This window comes from Haliotis rufescens, unplaced genomic scaffold (genome assembly GCF_023055435.1).
Source record: "Haliotis rufescens isolate VD_foot unplaced genomic scaffold, xgHalRufe1.0.p SCAF_1, whole genome shotgun sequence".
Classification (NCBI taxonomy): domain Eukaryota; kingdom Metazoa; phylum Mollusca; class Gastropoda; order Lepetellida; family Haliotidae; genus Haliotis; species Haliotis rufescens.
The window spans coordinates 56,281,505-56,304,731 of NW_025963779.1; the positions used below are offsets into that span (position 1 = coordinate 56,281,505).

Consider the following 23,227-nt stretch of genomic DNA (forward strand, 5'->3'; position numbering starts at 1 on the left):
TGTGTCTAAATGGGGTATTTATGTTAAACTGCGGCATGGTATCCCGGTGGGCATTAGTCCGGACTAGTACAAACAGCCACACACCCGTGCATTTACATCGCTCTATATACGTGAAATAATCTTGAACGCTGCTGTATTAAACCCCATTTACCTCACATTTTCATCTCCGTTTTCAAAAATGTTCGGTCTCAAAAGTTTCAGTCAGCAATAATGTGTGTTATATAATCATGATGTCAAACAATGATTTAATCCATATTACGCACTATTTAACGATGCCAGACATGACTTAATCCATATCATGTAATATTTCATGATTTCATGATGCCAGACATTGACTTATCCATGTCACGCACTATTTCATTATGACAAACAATGACTTATCCATGTCACGCACTATTTCATTATGACAAACAATGACTTATCCATGTCACTCACTATTTCATTATGACAAACATTGACTTATCCATGTCACGCACTATTTCATTATGACAAACAATGACTTATCCATGTCACGTACTACTTCATTATGACAAACAATGACTTATCCATGTCACGTACTATTTCATTTTGACAAACAATGACTTATCCATGTCACGTACTATTTCATTATGCCAAACGATGACTTAATCCATGTCACGCACTATTTCATTATGACAAACAATGACTTATCCATGTCACGTACTATTTCATTATGCCAAACGATGACTTAATCCATGTCACGTACTTTTTCAGCACAAACAGCGGCACCTGCTACATCATCAAAGTTGACCACAACACCGGCACCAGCAGGTGAGACACACAAGTTATCAACATTTTCTACAGCACACCCTCGTTTGACACCATGTGACAACGGAAACCTAATTAACCGACGATAAAATCAATTCATATTGACTATACTCGTATTCCAAGTGAGAACGTTTTGGATAAACAAGGACGCGCTCTAGACTAACAATTGCCATCCACCTTTTCATGTGAAAATTTGGCACAAAATCCGTTGATCGATATTAAAGATAATGCACCAAGCTCACACGATACACCCTCTGAGAAAATAGTCCCATGAACCGAAATTACTACATTTGAATCTTACATCTTCCTGAGTCAAGGGAGTTAACTGACTTTAAAAATCCAGTTTCCACCCTTGCCGAACTAGGCTGGAATCTCCAGGATACACTCACCTTTTCGTGAACACCTGGTATCATCACTATTTAAAGGAGATTTATAAGCACATGCTTATGATATAGTCAGTAGATATCAGTAGATATTTCATATAATAATGGAAGTTGTTTTTGTAGCTTTTATTTATTCAACAGTCCCCATCTAAAGATAGAATTGATTTCGTGATGCGCCATCGACAATGACTCACAGACATACATCCATAGCCTTGTTTTAATGTTGTTCCAAGCAAAGATTGAGTGATTGAGTGAATTAATTTCAGTCTTACGTCACAACATGTCAGCTAAGTGTGGCATGTCTTTGACGTTACCACTTTGGTGGAACTTAGAATACAGGTATGGTGTTAAAACCCGCAGAGAGATTTAATTCACTTCCTATAATCGGCCATATTCTGCTTACTTTTCGGACATTCTCTGAACAAGTAAATAAGAAGGCGGCGAAAAACTAGAAGAAACAAACGTTTAGACAAACAAACGAGAATAAACCATACATTCGGTTTTGCATATCACGTAAGAAAATGGCTGTACTATTTTGTATCAACGGCAATCGGAAAACGTTATAAGTCATCTGGTCTAAATGCTCTACTTTCTGTGCGACATAAGCGGATGGACACATAGTAAATGGCATCCCAGGCTCTCTCCAATCAGGTCTGAGACGAGATCTGGAGCCGTGTAGGAATACAACGTCCTTGTTGTCGGATCATGGAGGAACAAACCTCACAGATAATGACCTTGAGGGGTCAAAGAGGTGCCTATCCCCAGGTCATCTAGGACCTGGCCAAATATCTGTACACATATTCAGTCAGCCTATAACTTTCATCCAACGATGTCCGATGGTATATATATATATCATCGGACATCGTTGGATGAAAGTTATAGGCTGGCTGAATATATATACCGTACTTGACGTAATAAGGGCCCCGCTCTCATGAGCGCCAATGGATATTTTATAATAATATTGGCTAGTGAACAATCCCAATTAGCACCCCTTCCGTTTGATCAATGTACACAAGACTTATTTATTCGTTTATAATACGCAGTCGTGTGTTATATGCACCCTTAGTTATGGGCAATTAATTTCTGTAAAAATATATCTGTCGTATATAAACATTTCAGGCTGTCAGCATAAAACCTGAAATCTACGATCTTTCAACTCGTTCTTTTTTTTCACCAAAATAATATTCTAATAAGAGCCCCCTATTTCATATTTTGAGAGCGCCCCGGGTGCTTATTACGTCGAATACGGTAACTGCAATAATATTAGACGCGACGTTAAAGATGGCATAGATTTCATTGAACTGCGCCATGTAAAACTTATTCGGAACAGCCATATTCAGAAGCAAGCGCAATGTAACCTTTGTGTCACTCAACCTGATCCACATGTAGTTCTTATCAAGTTAACAAAGGTCCCATTCAACACATATATATATGTATATATGTAAGGAGTATAAGAGTAAGATTTCATTTGATGATGGTACTAGTTGTATCGCATCTGTTGACTTACACTGACACACCGAGAATAACACACACCATACTGACAGTCACGTTGAACTCTCAGGCACAAAGTGTGCACACACACACCTCCCCCCCCCCCCCCCCCCCCCCCCCCACACACACACACACACTCCCGGAAGGCCTGATCTATTTTCTTATATCATTCATCATCCAGGTGATTTTTAAAAAATACTTAATTGGTTTTTTGTATGTTTAAGCTGAACCATGATTGTTACTTAATATTCATTGTGACAAAGATTGATTTCGTGTTCCTTAGGCGCTAACATTACATTTCTTATATAGCCAGCGAGTTGGACGTGTGTGTACATGTAGATTTATCGCTGTGCTGTAATATATGTGACTGCAGCTCAATCTATGCGCTCTGTGAGGAAAATGTTTTGTATGCTCCGCAAATGTATCAAGGGCCGGTGGCCCCAATACGTTAATAAACAACATCAACCATTGCTGTGATCCGCTCGCGTTTTAAGGCTGTATTGTATGGAATGCGTTACTTCAATGTAGATCTAGCTGTAATACTGTTAGTACATGTGCACTGGCTCAATGCAATAAGCATATACTTCAATTCTTTATTCCATGTGTTCTCACAAACTTAAATTCATAGATTTCTTACAAAAAGATTTCAGTGTCAATATACGAAATCTTGTTTTGGATACAACCCTTGTAAACGGGACGTTCCTTACGTAACACTCAGTCCACTTGCCATAGTTGTGCCTTGTTGAGCAAAAGGGGTGTAACCTGTCAATTCGTTTCCTTGTCCGTGTACAATTTATGGACAACCCGCGGTCCGGCATTGTCAGACGCCAACCATTAATATCCAGGATGTAATCCTCAGGATTTATCCGGGTGACGGGGGTCAAGGTTATGTGGTCGCCTTGGTTATCGAGGTGCATATATCACGCCGCTCCCCGAACACAAGCGACAAGTCATGCCGAATGAAACGGTCACAGTGTTAACGATATGAGAAGGTTTGAGACAATGACGCCGCTCCCCGAACACAAGCGACAAGTCATGCCGAATGAAACGGTCACAGTGTTAACGATATGAGAAGGTTTGAGACAATGACAGAAGACCATGGTCTCGGTTGGGCAAGGTGTCACCATGTTACTGATTACTTGTCTTAAATGTGTTCACTATCTGATGTTGATATATTTGCAATTTAAGTTATCGGAGTTTTGATATTTGGTATCTTCTTTTGGAAATACAAAATTTGAATTATGAGAACGGGAATCTGATGACAGGTTGCATTGAACCTTGATATGCTGAATGCATCAGAGGTGGAGAAACAATCATGTTATGAAAGAAGGGACCATATTCCGATCTTTTTAAGGTATAAGGTGAAGGTTAAATGGGGTTTAACGTCACTTCCAAGATTATTGCACTTATATTGTGTGTGCGGCTGCTTGTACTAGTCCGGACTAACGCCGATTTTATCGTGCAAGCCAACTGATATACCACGCCCCATTGTAACTCAGACACGGTATACTGACTCCGAGCCGACCAGTCCTTGTTTTAGCCCCTTAATGCCGAGCGCCAGACAGCGTAACAACAAGTACAAACTTTTAACGTCTTTTGGTATGACACGGCCGGGAATCGACCCAACGACTTTCCGCTCTCCGGACGCTCTACCACTAGACCACGGAGGCGGTCCTCTTATGTTATGACAAGAGCATTCCTCCTCCATAATAATTGTCGCTGTTTTTAGTTTTACTGATGTCCTATAATGAGTGAAGTTACTAATACCTAGACCTCAATGTATACAGCTCATGTCGATATCAAATTGTTCGCATTTATAGGTTTAACGTGTAGTCTTGTAAACAGTCTCAGTGTTTTTATCATAACCAGTGTGTTTAGTTGATACTTCCACGTTTGTTCGGTGTCTGCAAATTGTAACCCGCAATGAAAAAGGAAGCACGTTTCTTTCTTGTATAAAATGAAACCGTTATACATTTTGTGTTTGGACGAAAACATTGTATTAACGTGGAATACATCGCATGTTAATATCGAAGTATTGAAGCAAATATATTTAAAATTCAATGTCAATGCCATCGTGACTAGTCTGTGCCCGTTATAAATTCTGACAGGATATGCACCGAAAACAATTAACATCACATACAAGTCATTTGCATTTTAAAAAGCACAATAAGTAAATAACTTTTGATCCTATTGCAAATCAACACCTTTCATCAAAAGAATAGTTGTTATCTTAATGGCAATAAACACAGAGTGATGGACCCACCACATCTTTCTACGTTCACCCTCTATATGTGTCTAAATGCAATGTATTAAAAGTCCATCACTGGCACTCAAGTTTTCTGTAAATTGTCCACATGTTCCTGGTACAGTGATGGGAGCCTAGCACAGACTTCATCACGATACGTGAACATTGATGTCACCGCCATTCTCCAGGTACAGTCATTTATCCTGGGGGGGGGGGTGGGGAGACTGACTTGGAGATATAACAGGCCATCTTCTGTTGCCTAAGGCTGGAGCATTAAAACATATCCAGTACTTAAGAGGCTGCTTGCCTTGTTTCACTCACCCTGCAACCACCGGTGCTAGATGATCACAGTGTTTACAATGGTAGATGACGATCTATTCACTGAACTGTGAAGTATATGTCCGATGATTGATTACGGAGTAAACAATGAGGTGATAGCACGTTTCAAGTATAACGAGAAACACCCATCGCAAAAAAGCGACGTCATACTATGGAGTCCCGTTTGTCTGGAAATCCTGTTTTCCTGATTATTACTGTTGAGAATATCTACCTGTATCAAGTGTGAAGTTATCCCATAACAGAGATTCCATATTCCGGAAATTTGATAATCCGGAAGATTTCACATTGGCAAGTTTCAGGATTAAAGAGGTTACGTTGTTGTTAAGTATTGCGCACATGATAAATTGTCTAAGGGGTCAGCCGTAATATGAAGCCCATAAACAGCAATTTCTCCCAATTAATCATCATACTGCTTAGAATAAATCAACATTATAATACCCCGTAAATAAGAATAATGCTCAGACGTAAGTCTACGAGTCCCACGCAAATCCCCATTACCGTACATAAGTCATCACACTAGCACTACGTAAATCTTGTCATTCGTCTTGGTGGTCTTAAGACAAAACATATTAGGTTGACTATTCTGTTCTTTTCTACAGCATTCCTATAAATTTACACTGTCGCATCATCCTTGTCACATTAATGTGGCTGTAAACGTCAAAGGAGGTCCTTCCGATGATGGTACGAATACGGAGATGATTCTTAGTATCCAGTATCATACGGGAACGCGTTTCTGGCGCAGTTTATTCGCATGGTTTATGATGCATGGGGAAATATGTATTGCGTGTTGGGGAGGTCTGTTGTAGCAACAGTCAACAAGAGGCTTCTGTTCAAAGAAGGATGTTGTTTAATGTTGACGTTTTTCTCGAGTTGTATTTAAGTTATAAATCGTGTGTACGTCATTGTACAAATCGCAAACTAATCCATCCAAAGTGTTTTTTTATGTTTAGGTTACTTGTGCGCTTTAATTTCATTTAAGACCATTAATAATAGCTTGTCTCTCATTTGGTAAATAGAAGCCTTAATTATTAAAGAAATGTTGCCAGAAACCACCTGGATGGTTTAACACAAAATATAGTCTCCATGTCCTCATATAAACACCTCGATTATTTCGTTGATTCCGTCGGGCGTACTGATGCAAAATAGCGGTGACGATTGTGTGAACAGATCACTTCAAAACGGGGTACATATACACGAGGAAGAGGCAGTGGTCCCATTGATCACAGGGACGTATATATAGCATGCATACAAAGAGGCGTGTTGTATGAACGTGACAAGTTCAATCGTCTTCATTTTGTTATTCCTTATGCTGTGTCAACACGTCAACCATGTAAACATCTTGTGAAATGAAAAGCTTTTACTCTGTCCAAGAAAAGGTAGTCATCGAGTCATACCACAAGACTGGAAGACCTAAAGTTACACGTGGTCTAAATACGTCACAGTGGAATTCTCTTCTGGACACGTCAACAGTTCAAGATCTCTAATGAACGTATCTCATAATAAACGGTTAATTGAATAAACATTATACTGCCATGCGTGTTTTTACTCTAACCTACCTACACACAAGCTATTTGTTTGTTTGTCTGTTTGGTTGTTGTTTAACGCCGCACTTAGAAATTTACCCTTTTTATGACAGCGCTCGGTAAATAATCGAGTCTGGACCAGGCAATCCAATGATTGACATAATGAGCATTGAGACACGCAATTTGGATACGACATGCATCAACCAAGTCAGCGAGCCTGACCACCCGATCCCGTTAGTCGCCTCGTACGACAAGCATGGGTTGCTGAAGCTATTAGTGAAATCGCTGCTCCAAAAAATTAGGTGTCGAAACATGGCTTCCTTAAATGCGTACTTTGGCTATTAGCCCGTGTCATATTTTCTTTCCACAAATTTGATAATCTGATCGTTTATCTTGCAAATATCAAATTTATCTTTGTCAACATGTTTCCTTGGGCGAAACAGATTTTTTCGTTTGTCTGATCTGCCCAAGAGAAAAATGCAATGTTTCATTTTTTATGAAATACATTAACAGCTGGTGGATGACGTCATAAGTATATATTTTGTCTCTTTCGCGAATGTTTTTGAAACGTGATTGATCGATTCCGTCTTGGCAGTTTGAAAGGCATGATTAAGGATAGCTCCAGGGTGAAAAGATCGCTGTAGCTCGCAGAAACAACGTGTTATTGGAAAACTGTCACGACATTGCTGTGCATATAGGCATCGAGTTTTCGTTAACATGGGGGAGCGATGGGGAGACTGATGGTTAAAGCGTTCGCTCATCACGACAAATTTCCGGGTTTGATTCCCCATATGAGTACAATATCTGAAGTCTGTTCCCGGTGTCTATTAAACAGGAAATATACAAACAGTCAGGAAGGTTGTTAGCTAAGTGAGTGAGTGAATATGGTTTTACGCCGCTTTAAGCAATATTCAAGCAATATCACGGCGGGGGACACAAGAAATGGGCTTCACACATTGTACCCATGTCGGGAATCGAACCCGGGTCTTCGGCGTGACGAGCGAACGCTTTAACCACTAGGCTACCCGACCGCCCCTGTTAGCTAAGAAACTTTAGATGCAATAAAAGACAGCATATTTACATATTTTTTGTGTGTTTGTTGTTTCGTTTTGGTTTTTATGGTTGGTTTTCGTTTTGAATCAGGTTTTTTTATTTGAATCGGGCTCAAACTATGAAAAACAAGCTATTTATCATTACAAATTGAGCTACAAAAACCTGAAAATCGAAGGCGGTTTCCTGATTGGAAGTTCTTTTTTCTTATAATTTATTTCAGTAATATAATTTAAATCAGTGCCTCGAAACAGTGACGAGCGAACGCTTTAACCACTAGGCTACCCGACCGCCCCTGTTAGCTAAGAAACTTCCTCTCAGAAGGCTAGACCAAGATTTACATTTCGGGTATTTACATGAAAGGGTATTTACATTTACGGTACCTACATGAAAAGTTATTTACATGAAAGGGTATTTACATTTAGGGTACCTACATGAAAGGTTATTTACGTGAAAGGGTATTTACATGAAAGGGTATTTACATGAAAGGGTACCTACATGAAAGGTTATTTACATGAAAGGATATTTACATTAAGGGTACCTACATGAAAGAGTATTTACATGAAAGGGTATTTACATGAAAGGGTATTTACATGTAAGGGTATTTACATTTAGGGTACCTACATGAAAGGTTATTTACATGAAAGGGTATTTACATGAAAGGGTATTTCAACGAAAGAGTATTAACATTTAGGGTACCTACATAAAAGGGTATTTACATGAAAGAGTATTTACATTTAGGGTACCTACATGAAAGGGTATTTACATGAAAGAGTATTAACATTTAGGGTACCTACATAAAAAGGGTATTTACATGAAATGGTATTTACATTTAGGGTACCTACATGAAAGAGTATTTACATGAAAGGGTATTTACATGAAAGGGTATTTACATGAAAGGGTATTTACATGAAAGGGTATTTACATGAAAGGGTATTTACATGAAAGGGTATTTACATGAAAGGGTATGAAAGGGTATTTACATGAAAGGGTATTTACATGAAAGGGTATTTACATGAAAGAGTATTTACATGAAAGGGTATTTACATGAAAGGGTATTTACATGAAAGAGTATTTACATGAAAAGGTATTTACATGAAAGGGTATTTACATGAAAGAGTATTTACATGAAAGGGTATTTACATCAAAGGGTATTTACATGAAAGGGTATTTACATGAAAGAGTATTTACATGAAAGGGTATTTACATGAAAGGGTATTTACATGAAAGGGTATTTACATGAAAGGGTATTTACATGAAAGGGTATTTACATGAAAGAGTATTTACATGAAAGGGTATTTACATGAAAGGGTATTTACATGAAAGGGTATTTACATGAAAGGGTATTTACATGAAAGAGTATTTACATGAAAGGGTATTTACATGAAAGAGTATTTACATGAAAGGGTATTTACATGAAAGAGTATTTACATGAAAGGGTATTTACATGAAAGGGTATTTACATGAAAGGGTATTTACATGAAAGGGTATTTACATGAAAGGGTATTTACATGAAAGGGTATTTACATGAAAGAGTATTTACATGAAAGGGTATTTACATTTAGGGTACCTACATGAAAGAGTATTTACATGAAAGGGTATTTACATTTAGGGTACCTACATGAAAGAGTATTTACATGAAAGGGTATTTACATGAAAGGGTATTTACATGAAAGGGTATTTACATGAAAGAGTACCTACATGAAAGGTTATTTACATGAAAGGGTATTTACATTTAGGGTACCTACATGAAAGAGTATTTACATGAAAGGGTATTTACATGAAAGGGTATTTACATGAAAGGGTATTTACATGAAAGAGTATTTACATGAAAGGGTATTTACATGAAAGGGTATTTACATGAAAGGGTATTTACATGAAAGGGTATCACATGAAAGGGTATTTACATGAAAGGGTATTTACATGAAAGGGTATTTACATGAAAGAGTTTTTACATGAAAGGGTATTTACATGAAAGGGTATTTACATGAAAGGGTATTTACATGAAAGGGTATTTACATGAAAGAGTATTTACATGAAAGGGTATTTACATGAAAGAGTATTTACATGAAAGGGTATTTACATGAAAGGGTATTTACATGAAAGAGTATTTACATGAAAGGGTATTTACATGAAAGGGTATTTACATGAAAGGGTATTTACATGAAAGAGTATTTACATGAAAGGGTATTTACATGAAAGGGTGTTTACATGAAAGGGTATTTACATGAAAGGGTATTTACATGAAAGGGTATTTACATGAAAGAGTATTTACATGAAAGGGTATTTACATGAAAGGGTATTTACATGAAAGGGTATTTACATGAAAGGGTATTTACATGAAAGAGTATTTACATGAAAGGGTATTTACATGAAAGGGTATTTACATGAAAGGGTATTTACATGAAAGGGTATTTACATGAAAGGGTATTTACATGAAAGGGTATTTACATGAAAGGGTATTTACATGAAAGGGTATTTACATGAAAGGGTATTTACATGAAAGAGTATTTACTTGAAAGGGTATTTACATGAAAGGGTATTTACATGAAAGGGTATTTACATGAAAGAGTATTTACATGAAAGGGTATTTACATGAAAGGGTATTTACATGAAAGGGTATTTACATGAAAGAGTATTTACATGAAAGGGTATTTACATTTAGGGTACCTACATGAAAGAGTATTTACATGAAAGGGTATTTACATTTAGGGTACCTACATGAAAGAGTATTTACATGAAAGGGTATTTACATGAAAGGGTATTTACATGAAAGAGTACCTACATGAAAGGTTATTTACATGAAAGGGTATTTACATTTAGGGTACCTACATGAAAGAGTATTTACATGAAAGGGTATTTACATGAAAGGGTATTTACATGAAAGGGTATTTACATGAAAGAGTATTTACATGAAAGGGTATTTACATGAAAGGGTATTTACATGAAAGGGTATTTACATGAAAGGGTATTTACATGAAAGGGTATTACATGAAAGGGTATTTACATGAAAGGGTATTTACATGAAAGGGTATTTACATGAAAGGGTATTTACATGAAAGGGTATTTACATGAAAGGGTATTTACATTTAGGGTACCTACATGAAAGAGTATTTACATGAAAGGGTATTTACATGAAAGGGTATTTACATGAAAGGGTATTTACATGAAAGGGTATTTACATGAAAGGGTATTTACATGAAAGGGTATTTACTTGAAAGGGTATTTACATGAAAGAGTATTTACATGAAAGGGTATTTACATGAAATGGTATTTACATGAAAGGGTATTTACATGAAAGAGTATTTACATGAAAGGGTACCTACATGAAAGGTTATTTACATGAAAGGGTATTTACATGAAAGGGTATTTACATGAAAGGGTATTTACATGAAAGGGTATCGTTGTAGGCAAAGTTTCTTCTTCTTCCTTTTTCTTCTTCACCGAACCTGAAGGGATTTCTTAGGTCAAGCTGACCAATGGTCACAACATTAGGTCAGTCGTCTATGGTGCGGTGGAGTAGCCTTGTGTTAACGCGTTCGCTCGTCACGCCGAAGACCCGTGTTCGATTTCACTGCACTATTTCCAGATGCGTTAAACTCATTGTATCGATGTGTGATTTTTTTTCCGAGTTGTCTTTAACGTATTCTGTAACGTATGTGTTTCATTGTAATCCACGAATACATACAGTACCCTTTTGCCAAGGTACTCCGTATGTCTAGACACTTCTACCTATTCCCATGACCCTTCGCGGTCCTATTTCCAAAGCACAAAGCGGCCATCTGGGGAAGTCAATCGAAGTAGGTAAAAAAAATATTAAAAATGTATGAACGCTGTTTATCTCGACGGGTATATGGATATATAAGCTCTGTTCCTTGGTGCGTAAACAGCAACGCTTAACAACTGGAATAGTAATATTAGGTATCAGCGAGTCCTTTGTCGTACACATGTCTGTCTGTTTAAAAAACTGGGCTCCTTCGTGTCTCTTTGTGTCAGACGGGATGGTCGGGTAGCCTAGTGGTTAAAGCGTTCGCTCGTCACGCCGAAGACCCGGGTTCGATTCCCGACATGGGTACAATGTGTGAAGCCCTGATATTGCTGGAATATTGCTAAAAGCGGCGAAAAATATACTCACTCACTCTTTGTGTCACAGGTACCTGTGTGTTTTTGTTTCCTGATGTTTATTGTTTCGTTTGAATGTTTGTTTTTCACGCCACGCTCAGTATAAGTTCAGCTATGTGACAGCGGTCTGTTAATCGAGCCTGGATATGGCAATCCAGTGATTCATATCATGAGCATCTATCCACGTGATTGAAATACGATGACATGCATCAACCAAGACTCCGAGCCTGACCACCCGATCCCGTTAGTCGCCTCTTACGACAAGCATAGTCGCCTTTTACGGCAAGCATGGGTTGGCGAAGACCTATTCTAACCCGGATCTTCACGGGTGTTTCCTGATGTAGATATACAGACACTGGGGCTGGTACAAGATCACACGTGGATGAAGTTACATCAGCGGCGACGTTGACGCCCTTCACACATCAAACACAGCCTTATCTCTTTGTCATAAAACTTATCGCTGACATCTTTCATCGTCTTCATCTTTATTTTCGAGGGGGCAAGGGTGGCCCTATAATCTGAAGCGCCACAATTGGCTATGCAGAGTTGCGTCCCTTACGCACACTAGGAACCAAGCTCCTTCCCAGCGCGTGACACCTTCGTTACACTCTCGGTAACATCGCTGCCACCTGTGTGGGCGCGGCCATTACAAGAATCTTGAAATTTGCCCTCTAACTCCATATGTAGTAACGTTTATACTTTGGTTTAAGTCTTTGGGAATGCCATCATATTTAATTTTGAAAAGGTTTACGACTGACCATGTTTTCCACATGAATTTACTTTGTTGTTTTAATAATCAGATTGGTTCGAGATTGCAGACAAACGGAAAATCAACCAACTTCTCCCTTACATTCTTACTATATCAATTAAAGATTGTACTTTTAATGGAATAGAAATTCAAACTGACAAACAAAGAAAGTAATTTAACAGCGGTAAGTGTATTCGGCGTCACGACAGTTGTCACTTGTTTGTAAACATAACGGTCATTCGGTTACGAGTTCAACTCCAAGCATGGTTGGGGCCACCTATCACAGTGGGGAGTTTTGACTGGTAGCAGCGATATTGTAGAGAGCTCCGCTAGCGGACTATCGCTGTGAGGAGCTTGCACTAGGAACCTCGGTTCGCCCTGATTATGTTTCTAAGTTTCTCAGCACCATACCCGTGTTCGTGGGTTTCACAAAGTCTGAGACCTCCATTCCCTTCCACAAGATGCTGACACGTCGTGATAAAACTGGAATACTGTTCAAAACGACGTGAAACCCAACTCGCTTACTCACCCTTAATTTTTGTAAAGTATGCACTGACAAGGAAACTATAATGGTATAACATGCTCCTCCCAGTTAAATCTCGTGTTGCTTTGTAATTATACATGAGAGGTCACCCTATCCTGTACAGATAGTCCCCGTGTTAGAGAGCAATTTAAGAACGCTCTATGATGCAAAAGAGAATTATATCCAGAAAGCAGTCAGTAGATTTAAGCTGCACAAGTACAATAGGCCATATTACAAGTAATTTGTCTTGTAGATATAGGCTGAAAATGCCCTTCCTAAAGAACCCGTATCACTAAGCCGTACATTAACTGACCACAGACAGTGTCTCCAAGTTGATGGTCGACAGTCGACGATTATACGGATAACGGTAATGACCATCACGGGACATTTCGTCTTTATGCCTCTCAATTAAAGATGTTTTAACGCGCTGTAAAATAACCCCCACAAAGATATGGAAGGGGAAAGACGTGTCCTAATGGCGTTAAAATCCCCGCTTGCCTCGGAAAATTGGCAGGTATGAGAATGAGAATGGCTTGAGAATGAGATAATATTGACAGCTTTGTGTCGCTTATCGGACCATCTGAAATGCCCTTTTCACCTTGTGTCACGGTCCGTTGGATGTCCATGGGGCATAGATGTTACCTATTTTCGTTGGAGAAACTGCAGAGTCACACTTGTATAATGGAGAAGGGGGTGTGGCGGGATTCATATTGTTTTGTGTTAATGCATGGGTGTAACTTTTGTTGGTTTTCCAGGTGAGAAGCTAAACTTCAGGGCAAACAGGACTACCATTACTCCAAATGTATGCACATACAAAACAACGTTTCGAAATTCAAGTGTAACAACACAGTGTGTATTCTCACGTCGTGTTTTCAGACTAGGTACCTGTACTGTCCTCACGTATGTTTATACTGATCGTCTGCACAAAAGCGCAACTTCCCCCTTACATTGTATAGATATGACAGTTGTACCACAGTACCAAAAACCGGATTTTACACCTTCAAAACAAACGCGAATCTACCGCAAGGGCCGGATTTGCGTAACTGTTTCCCCATATGATTTTGTTTCTTTCTTTGTTGTTTAACGCCGCACTCAGAAATATCCCAGCTACATGACGGCGGTCTGTAAATAATCGAGTCTGGACCAGGCAATCCAGTGATTGACATCATGAGCATCGATCTACACTGTTGTGATACGATGACATGCATCAACCAAGTCAGCGTACCTGACCACCCGATCCCGTTAGACGCCTCTTATGACAAGAATAGTCATCTTTTAAGTCAAGCATGGGTTGCTGAAGACCTATTCTACCCTGGTTCTTCACGGGTCTGTAAATGTATCTAATATTAAGGCATTTATCATTGAAAGGGTACTTATTAGAACGGATTGTTTAAAGCATTAACTATGTCAGGATTTTGATGATACAGATGTTATATGTTGTAGCAGATCATCGGTTAGCTAAAGGGTAATGTGCAATATCGGGAACTGTGAAAATTGCTTTTTCGTGTCACTCCCTGTGATTCACACATCCTTGTGCGTGTGGTGATGGCCAGTTCACAGCACTGTGTATCTTCTCGCCCTGTGTTACCAACAGACCGATCCAGTCCCGACCGATAAGCCCCGCCAACAAGCCCCGCCAACAAGCCCCGCCCACAAGCTGCCGTGCTCGTTTTTACACACTATCCACCCCACGTTACAAACATGGCTATCTTCCATTTACCTATGAACGAAAAGTTAGGAGCGTATGAAACTTGGGATGAATCGAATCCCGGTCAAACTAGATTTAATGGTATCAAGATCCGTGTTATATATATACATCATTTACGATTATTGCACTCGTTAGAAAATACATGACAACCATGAAAATATTTACACACCTCTCTAATATATATTCATAGTGACTTCAGTATTCTTTTATTTCAATATTCTTTAATTTCAAAACCCGTGTGACCCGTGAAGATTCCGGGGTAGAATAGGTCTTCGGCAACCCATACTTGCCATAAAAGGCGACTATGCTTGTCGTAAAGGCGACTAACGGGATCGGGTGGACAGGCTCGCTGACTTGGTTGATACATGTCATCGATCCAAAATGCGTGGATCGATGCTCATGCTGTCAATCACTGGATTGGCTGGTCCAGACTCGATTATTTACAGACCATATTGCTGGAATATTGCTGAGTGCGGCGTTAAACAACAAACCAACCAACCAATCAAGACCCATGTTAACATGAGTACATGCTGCGGCTGAATGATACCTATATTTCAAATGATTGCCCCATGTACCTCAGATTACACGTTCACTTCCTAGCATGAATTCATTTCAGAACACAGATGTAGTTATGTAACTTGATAACAAAAGGTACAATCTTACTAGAATGATGCAATATTTTAACAAAGTTCTTTAAATTTACATTGCTGAACAGTCACACAAATACAGTTGAACACATCACTGTATGCATCATGTAAAATCTTAGAACGCGCTCAATGTGCATTCCTCAAAAATAGATTTTGCACGATGAGGACATACTAGCTACATACAGTATTTATATAACTGATAAGGCCACAAAGAGTGAAAGGGTTGCCAGAAAACTATTTTTCTCCTTCTGTTATAACGCGGCGACCACAATTTCCGGTATTCAAAACTTTGGTCTATTTTGTGAACAAAACTTAGAACAGACAGTGCGGTCTTACAGAACAAATCTCGGATGGGTTGCGTCCCTTGGGTACGCCAGAAACCTGTGATTGCAGTTGGCCCCGATTATGTTCGTAGCTAGGTTTGTCAGCACCATACCCGTGCTCGTGTGTTTCACCAAAGTGGTACAATATAAACGCCTAGGACCTACATCACCGGCTTTAGTAAATAAGCCTTGTATTAATGTTAACGTCGCGGGAATTTTTCTACCCATAAGTCTTTATTTTGCGAGATACATTCAATCAAGGTGTTGTGATAGTCATAACTCTGATATGGTGCGCAAAAAGGGAATTCCAGTATGACGTAGTCATGTCACGTGATACGTAAGGTCCTCCACCTATTGGGTATCTCTTGATTGCTTCCCTTGATAATGTGTCGGCTGAACGGTGGTATTTGTCGTGTTGAATAAATTCACCCGTAAACACAAATATGTTTTCATTAAATAATGTTATGTCTTCCGCCTGGGAATAGGAACCACTATCCCCAACAAGCTTTGATGTTTCAGGAGAAAAACAACGAAAGTGGTACATTCTGTCACCAATATTATCAACCAGGATGAAGATTGTTTTTCGTCACGTGATCAGTCTAATGCGCCGCATTTCACAGCAGACTTGCATCTATCACACACACACACACACACACACACACACACACACACACACACACACACACACACACACACACACACACACACACACACACACACACACACACACACACACACACACACACACTAAAGGCGGTTACATCTGATCCACCAGCCTCGCTGTTCCCAATTGCGTGGATCGATGCTCATGATGTCAAGAACTGGATTTTCTTGTCCAGACTCGAGTATTTACAGGCCGCCGTCATATAGCTGGAATATTGCTGAGTGCGGCGTTAAACAACAAACAAACAAACAAACAAACATCTGATACTTTACACTCATACCCTGTGGGGTTTCCGGGTTAGACTTTAGAGGAAGTTTAGTGGTGGTCAGGTTCGGTGACATAGTCGATAGCGTGCCATCGCACCCCGACTGCGCGGATCGTTGCTCATGATTGCGACTAAATTGTAAATAAATTGCTTGACTCCTCATTTCACAGAAAATATTTGCTAGTCGAATGAAAACCCCAAAACACAAAACCAACCAACCAACCAACCAACATTTGGCTAACAGGCAATTATATAACTGAATAACTGTTCAAAGCCAGGTTAAACCAAAGTCACGCACTAACTTAATCCTATATTTCGTCTTCTCGGGCGTACAAAACACTCGTGTCTACATTATGACGTGCTGTCCTGTTTAACTTTACAACAAGAAATGCACGTATTCATGAGATGTTGTGGTTACCAACACATAGCAAGTGTAATATTCGGTCAAACATGCATCAGTGGAAAAGCAGTAATTTTCACAGGCTAATTTGCTTATCATGACATTGTCTAAATACGTGTTTCTTCTTTCAGGTATACCTAAGTATGAGATCGTTTAATCCTCCCATCATAAATGTCTCATCTTTTATACCCACAAAACAGAAGAAAAAAAACATACCTTTCCATAAACACGGGACACGGTGGCCCAGTGGTCTTAGGCGCGCAATCCGCTGTTACGTCCCTTGGGCACGCCAGACTGCTATCAGTTGTGTAGTCTCTTTTTGCCTCGCTTTAATTGGCTATAAGAGGATTAGGATTAACAGTCCAGTGCCTGCAAAATTATAGTCTGTTCAAGTAAGTGGAGTTCTCTCCCGTTGGTTCGAACCCCGGCTCAGCCCGAATATTTTTGTCAGCACTCCGCCGTAACTGGGAAACGTCCACTTTTACAGTCAGTTAATTCCCTTCACTCGGGAAGATGCCCTTAAGGGTACAAACTCATCTTTATTATTTACTGTATGTTTTAAAGTCGTATCATTGCGTTGCCTAGGTTTGCAGACCCGCATCGTGAACGGCGAGACGGCAGCCGCATACAGATCGGGACGAGTGGAGGTCTCCAACGACGGCGGAACGACGTGGGGGACAATATGTGACGACTTCTTCAACAAAAGTGCTGCCATTGTAGTGTGCCGTGGCTTCGGTTTCACAGATGGAGAGGTTGGTATTCACACACGTCCAACATGTGTTCATCGTGATCAGTTATCTTTTAGTTATTAACTTTATTAATAAAATATACTGTCACATATATAAAATCATTCATTGATTCGTAACACTGGAGCAGATTTTAAACCAATTTCACCTCACCGCTCATTTGAACTACGTACACCTACTCACTTACCCAACCCATCTCATTATGTCGCTATATAAGTGCAATAATCTTGGATGCGACGTTAAACCCCTTCTCACCTCACCTCAACTCATCTCAAAGACTTGTGGTTAAAGCGTTTACTCGTAAAGGCGAGGGCACGGGTTCGATTCCCCACATGAATACTATGTATGTAGACCATTTCTCGTTTCCCCGACGTGATATTGCTTGAATATAGCTAAAAGCAGGGTAAAAATATACTCACTGACGCAATAACTCACCCACCCTCACTATCTCACTCACTTTGTCTTTCCTCCGTGCAGGCAATTGCCAAGGCGTACTTCGGCAGCGGCTCTGGTGCTGTGTTTCTCGACGACGTGGAGTGTCGAGGGACGGAGACAGATCTTGATAAATGCAGGAAGAGCACGTGGAAGGACCACGACTGTGACCACACTGAAGATGTTGGCGTATACTGTTACAACAGCACCGACGGAGGTATGAACGCCGCAAACTATAGCCATTATTCACAGATCAACATTCACTCGCTTAACACCTTTAGGGGATATAGTGTCTCATTTTCATACATTTCCAATGGCCCTTTTAGGATTTCGAGGTAGAACAAACCTGTCACCTCGGTGACTTAATGTGTATCGGCTGGTCAAAGTGTCTGATTATTGTGAACACTTTACTTTTGTCTCCAACTATTGAATTTTAACATTCCAAATAATAATTAAAAAGATGACAACATCATAAGATTGTATATGCCTTAGAATAATTATATATTGTTGTCATACTTTGTGCTTTCATGGGCACAGGGGGACTCCCATAGACCCATGGTCGATTACCCACGTGGGTACAGAACGTCAATCTCATTAACATTACATCTTTTACACCTTTCGGTGTGAAGATCTGAAGACACCTTGGAGGTCGTGTCATGTGACCTTTCTAATCAGCCAATCAGCCCCCAAGCTTCTAAATGCTCGGTACAATGAGCGAAACATTCAGACCGGCATATCTGATTTCTGTATCTCCAAAATGAATTTAATCCGGCAGTTCCGAGAGCAAAAACATAAAACCGCGCTTATATATTGTTGTTGACTCCCTGTCGTTTTTCAGCGCTATGACATCTGCATCCAAAATGAGTATATTATCGATGGTATTTTGTATGCTCTGTCACAATGTTTTCGCTAAGTTCGAAATTTTTATGGATTTGTCATCAGATCTTCACGCGGTAAAGATCTGACTCCATTGAGTTTGACAGAATGGTAAATTATTATTGCTCCATCCGTCGTATTATTGTCCTGTTGTTTAGGCTCTTATCTCTGAACAACCCATGCTGGTTGATGCTCATGATATCAATCATTGGATTGTCTGGTCCAGGCTCGATTATTAACAGACCGCCGTCATGCGGCTTTAAAAGACAAACATACAATTCCTCTTCTCACAGACATATGTCGTCTGTTTCAGTGTTCAAGATGCAGCTGCAGGAGGGGTCCACGGACAACGCCCTCAACACCATCTGGGGGCGACTTGAAGTGGCACTGGGCAAAATGAAGTATGGCAGCGTCTGTGACGACCTGTTCAACGAGAACGCTGCTGGCATTGCATGTAAATACTTCGGCTACACATACGGACAGGTGAGCTATTCAAAACAGGATAGTTCGTGAAGCAAGAGACGTTAGCATTACGGCAAATCCAATTAATTTCTGGAAGAATTCGCTTATTTCGAATCCTAGTTTCCGCTAGATCTCTGACCTCATCAGGAAGTCTGGGTTGATCTGCCCTTTAAAGTGGAACAACTAATTATGGATAGTTGACAGTGAAGACGATTTCTGTTGGAAATCTAAATATTCTTTAGAGCGATGACAGCCAAAATACAAGATTTATGGCACTGGTGTAATAGAGATAGTATTCTTTAAAATATTAACAATGACAACTGTTGTTGATGTCTCGAGAAAAGCTCTGTGTTCATCTATACCCAGCTAACTCGGCCAGTCTGTTTCAGCGTCTGACCGAGGAGGGATTTCGGAATGGCGAAAGGACGTACTTAGATGAGGTCAACTGCCGTGGGGGAGAGGCGTCCCTGCTGCAGTGCCGTCACAACAGTTGGAGGACACATGACTGTGGGAGGGAGGAGGATGTGGGCGTTGTCTGCTTCAATACAACAGGTACAGGCAGTCTAAAATAAGCGCCTGTCCGTAGGCCCGTGGCAGGTAGATCCTGTGTCGGACCCGAAGTTTCAAATGTGTATGGGTCCGTTATGGCCTGCAGTGAATTTACTTGTCGATTTATTTTTCACGATAAGCAGCAGGTTTGAAGACAGGGCCTGAGTTTAGTCAGTGCCTGCAGCTGTGGGGGCGGTGGGGTACCCGGTAGCCTAGTGGTTAAAGCGTTCGCTCGTCACGCCAAAGACCCAGGTTTGATTACCCACATGTGTGTGAAGCCCATTTCTGGTGTCCCCCGCCGTGATATTGGAATATTGCTAAAAGCGGCGAAAAACCATACTCATTCACTCACTCACTCTTAAGCTGTGGTCCTGATGGCAGCCTGGCATTTTTTAAATATTTCAAACACTGGGTACAGGGCAACATTACGATCCGTCGAAACACTCGACCTGCGAAAAACGGATTCTTAAGATTAACCTTTTAATAAGATCGTCCCACAAGGAGCTAATTCCCCCATCACCGGTTGTAATGAGGATCGGGGTGTCACAATGTGTGGCCTCGTTGTGTCATCGACAGTCTGTTCATGCTTTCAACCTCTTGGCCATACTCGTACATAGCGGCAATCTATCGACGAGAAATAGCTGCAATATTGCTGGTTGCTGTGTCAACAACTTTGATTCACTCACACGGATAATATTGCAAGCCTTTGTTCATGTGTTATGGGAGACCCCAAGTATTGGCGGCATGGCTTTGTAATGGCTGCGTGGTAGACTATAGGGTAAGATCGGGTGGTCAGGTTCGCTGACTTGGTTGATGCTTTTCATCGTATCGAAATGGCATAGATCGATGATCATGATGTCAATCACTGGATAGTCTTGTCAAGACTCGATTATTTACAGGCCGCTGTCATATAGCCCGAGTATTGCTGAGTGCGGCGTGAAACAAAAAAGAAAAAAAGAAACTACAGTCAAACACAGTTGTGTCTAACTTTGATGTGTCGAACTTACGATTGTCTCAAAGTAAAAGCATGATCCCTACGTATTCCTTTTTATTCATGTTCGGTTTTGTCAAACCTCAGATAACTCGAAATATTTACGTAGGTCCATTCAACTTCGACACAACGGTGTTTGACAGTAAAGGGTAAAGCGTTGGTTCGTCAGAATGAAGACCGGGTTCGATTCCCTACAATGGCTCAGTATGTGAAGCCTATTCATGTTTACCTTGTTCATGTTTACCTTGTTCATGTTTACCTTGTTCATGTTTACCCCATCGGGATATTTCTCGAATATTGCTAAAAGCGACATTAAACCCTGTTCGTCCACTCACATACTGAGTGTTGCAGCTGATGATATATAATGGTGCAGTGTTGCTTAAAGAATGTTCACAATGCAATTATTCTCATTGCAGTTCGACTACGGTCCAAAAGCTTGACCATCCGCAACGTAGGTGGCGTGGAACTATGGAAGGCAGGGGAAGGGTGGATGGAGGTGTGCGACAAAGGATGGACAGCAAACGACGCCAAGGTCACGTGCCGCGAGCTCGGCTTCGTGGACGGCATGGCGTTACAAGGGTCAGCCCTGGCCGGAAACATGTGGGGGAGTCCATGGGGGAAACACCCCTGGAGCACGGGGAGGACCGTCAACTCCTACAGCAGCGTCAACTGCACGGGGACGGAGAACCGTCTGGCCGACTGCCCCATGGTCAGGTCAGGGAGGGGATGTTCAACCCTGTCGTCGGCTTCTGTCATCTGCTACAACACCTCCATTGATGAAGTTGACAACTGTAAGTAACAGGTGGAGACAGACAACCTTGCGACTAACGGAATCGGGTGGTCAAGCTCGATGACTTGGTTGCTGCATGTCATCGTATCCCATTTGAGTAGATCGATGCTCATGGTATCAATATATAGCTGGAATATTGCTGAGTGCGGCGTTAAACAACGAACAAACAAAGCTTATTCTTGGATGTTCGAAAATTCTGAAAAAAATTACTCATTAAGCAATGCTAATGTATTTGACTTTGTTAAGAATCCAAAACTTGTGAGAATGATAAAACGCCTGTTGTCAACCATTTGTTGTCAGACATTCCAACGTGTCTCCTTCCTCATCTTTTTGTTAACGGGATGACCCGTGAATATCCGGGTTAGAATTGGTCTTCTGTAACCCATAGTCAGAGGCGACTAACGGGATCGTGTGGTCAGGTTCAATAAATGCTTGATGCATATCATCGACTCCCAACTGCGTCGATCGATGCCCATGACGTTAGTCTCTGGATTAACAGGTCCAGTCTAGAGTTTTTGACAGACCGTCGTCATATAGCGGCGTTGAATAACAAACATACAAAATGTTAACGGGGTGATATAATTTATTCTTAATTTGTTAATATAATAATTTAATTATTTTTCAAACTTTTGAATCAGCCTTCCCAAACAAGTTAATTGAAAATGTCTTTAATAGAAACATATAACCAGAGCTTTGAATGATGACATCTTTGTTCCAGCTACGGAAGTCCGCTTATCCGATGGTGCCGACAACTGGGGAAGGGTTGAAATATATCATCTTGGTCTATGGGGCCAGGTGTGTTCCGACAAGTGGAGTGACCGGGAGGCAAGCGTGGTGTGTCGAATGCTTGGCTACAAGGGAGGCAAGGCGTTCGGGGACACCTCCCGTGACAACCTTCCCCCGTGGCTGACCGACATCAAATGTGTGGGCAATGAGACCAATGTCCTTGACTGCAATACCGGCGAGTGGGGGGAGTCAGTGTACACCTGCACCCCGGCGCATGTCCTCTGTTACAACACCAGTGAGTACCGACCGCCTTCCCTATCATGTATATACTCCTAACAAAAATAGTAATGATCGCCCGATTCTTTCAGATTTCTTGTACTATGGTTAACCGTCATGCCATGATAACCAGATTCTTTCAAATTACTATTGTCAATTTAT

At 40.6% G+C, this 23,227-nt stretch overlaps 1 protein-coding gene across 2 annotated transcripts in view; it reads left to right on the top strand.

Annotated features, from left to right (window-relative positions):
• LOC124131528 (deleted in malignant brain tumors 1 protein-like) overlaps nucleotides 1–23,227 on the top strand; it is a 104,600-nt gene that overhangs the window by 38,293 nt on the left and 43,080 nt on the right. For both annotated transcript variants that reach the window (XM_046494827.2, XM_046494828.2), the window contains exons 2-8: nucleotides 733–789; nucleotides 17,803–17,969; nucleotides 18,441–18,612; nucleotides 19,585–19,754; nucleotides 20,123–20,285; nucleotides 21,690–22,064; nucleotides 22,782–23,084. In XM_046494827.2, the coding sequence (XP_046350783.2) occupies nucleotides 733–789; nucleotides 17,803–17,969; nucleotides 18,441–18,612; nucleotides 19,585–19,754; nucleotides 20,123–20,285; nucleotides 21,690–22,064; nucleotides 22,782–23,084 (1,407 nt within the window). The remainder of the gene's footprint in view (nucleotides 1–732; nucleotides 790–17,802; nucleotides 17,970–18,440; nucleotides 18,613–19,584; nucleotides 19,755–20,122; nucleotides 20,286–21,689; nucleotides 22,065–22,781; nucleotides 23,085–23,227) is intronic.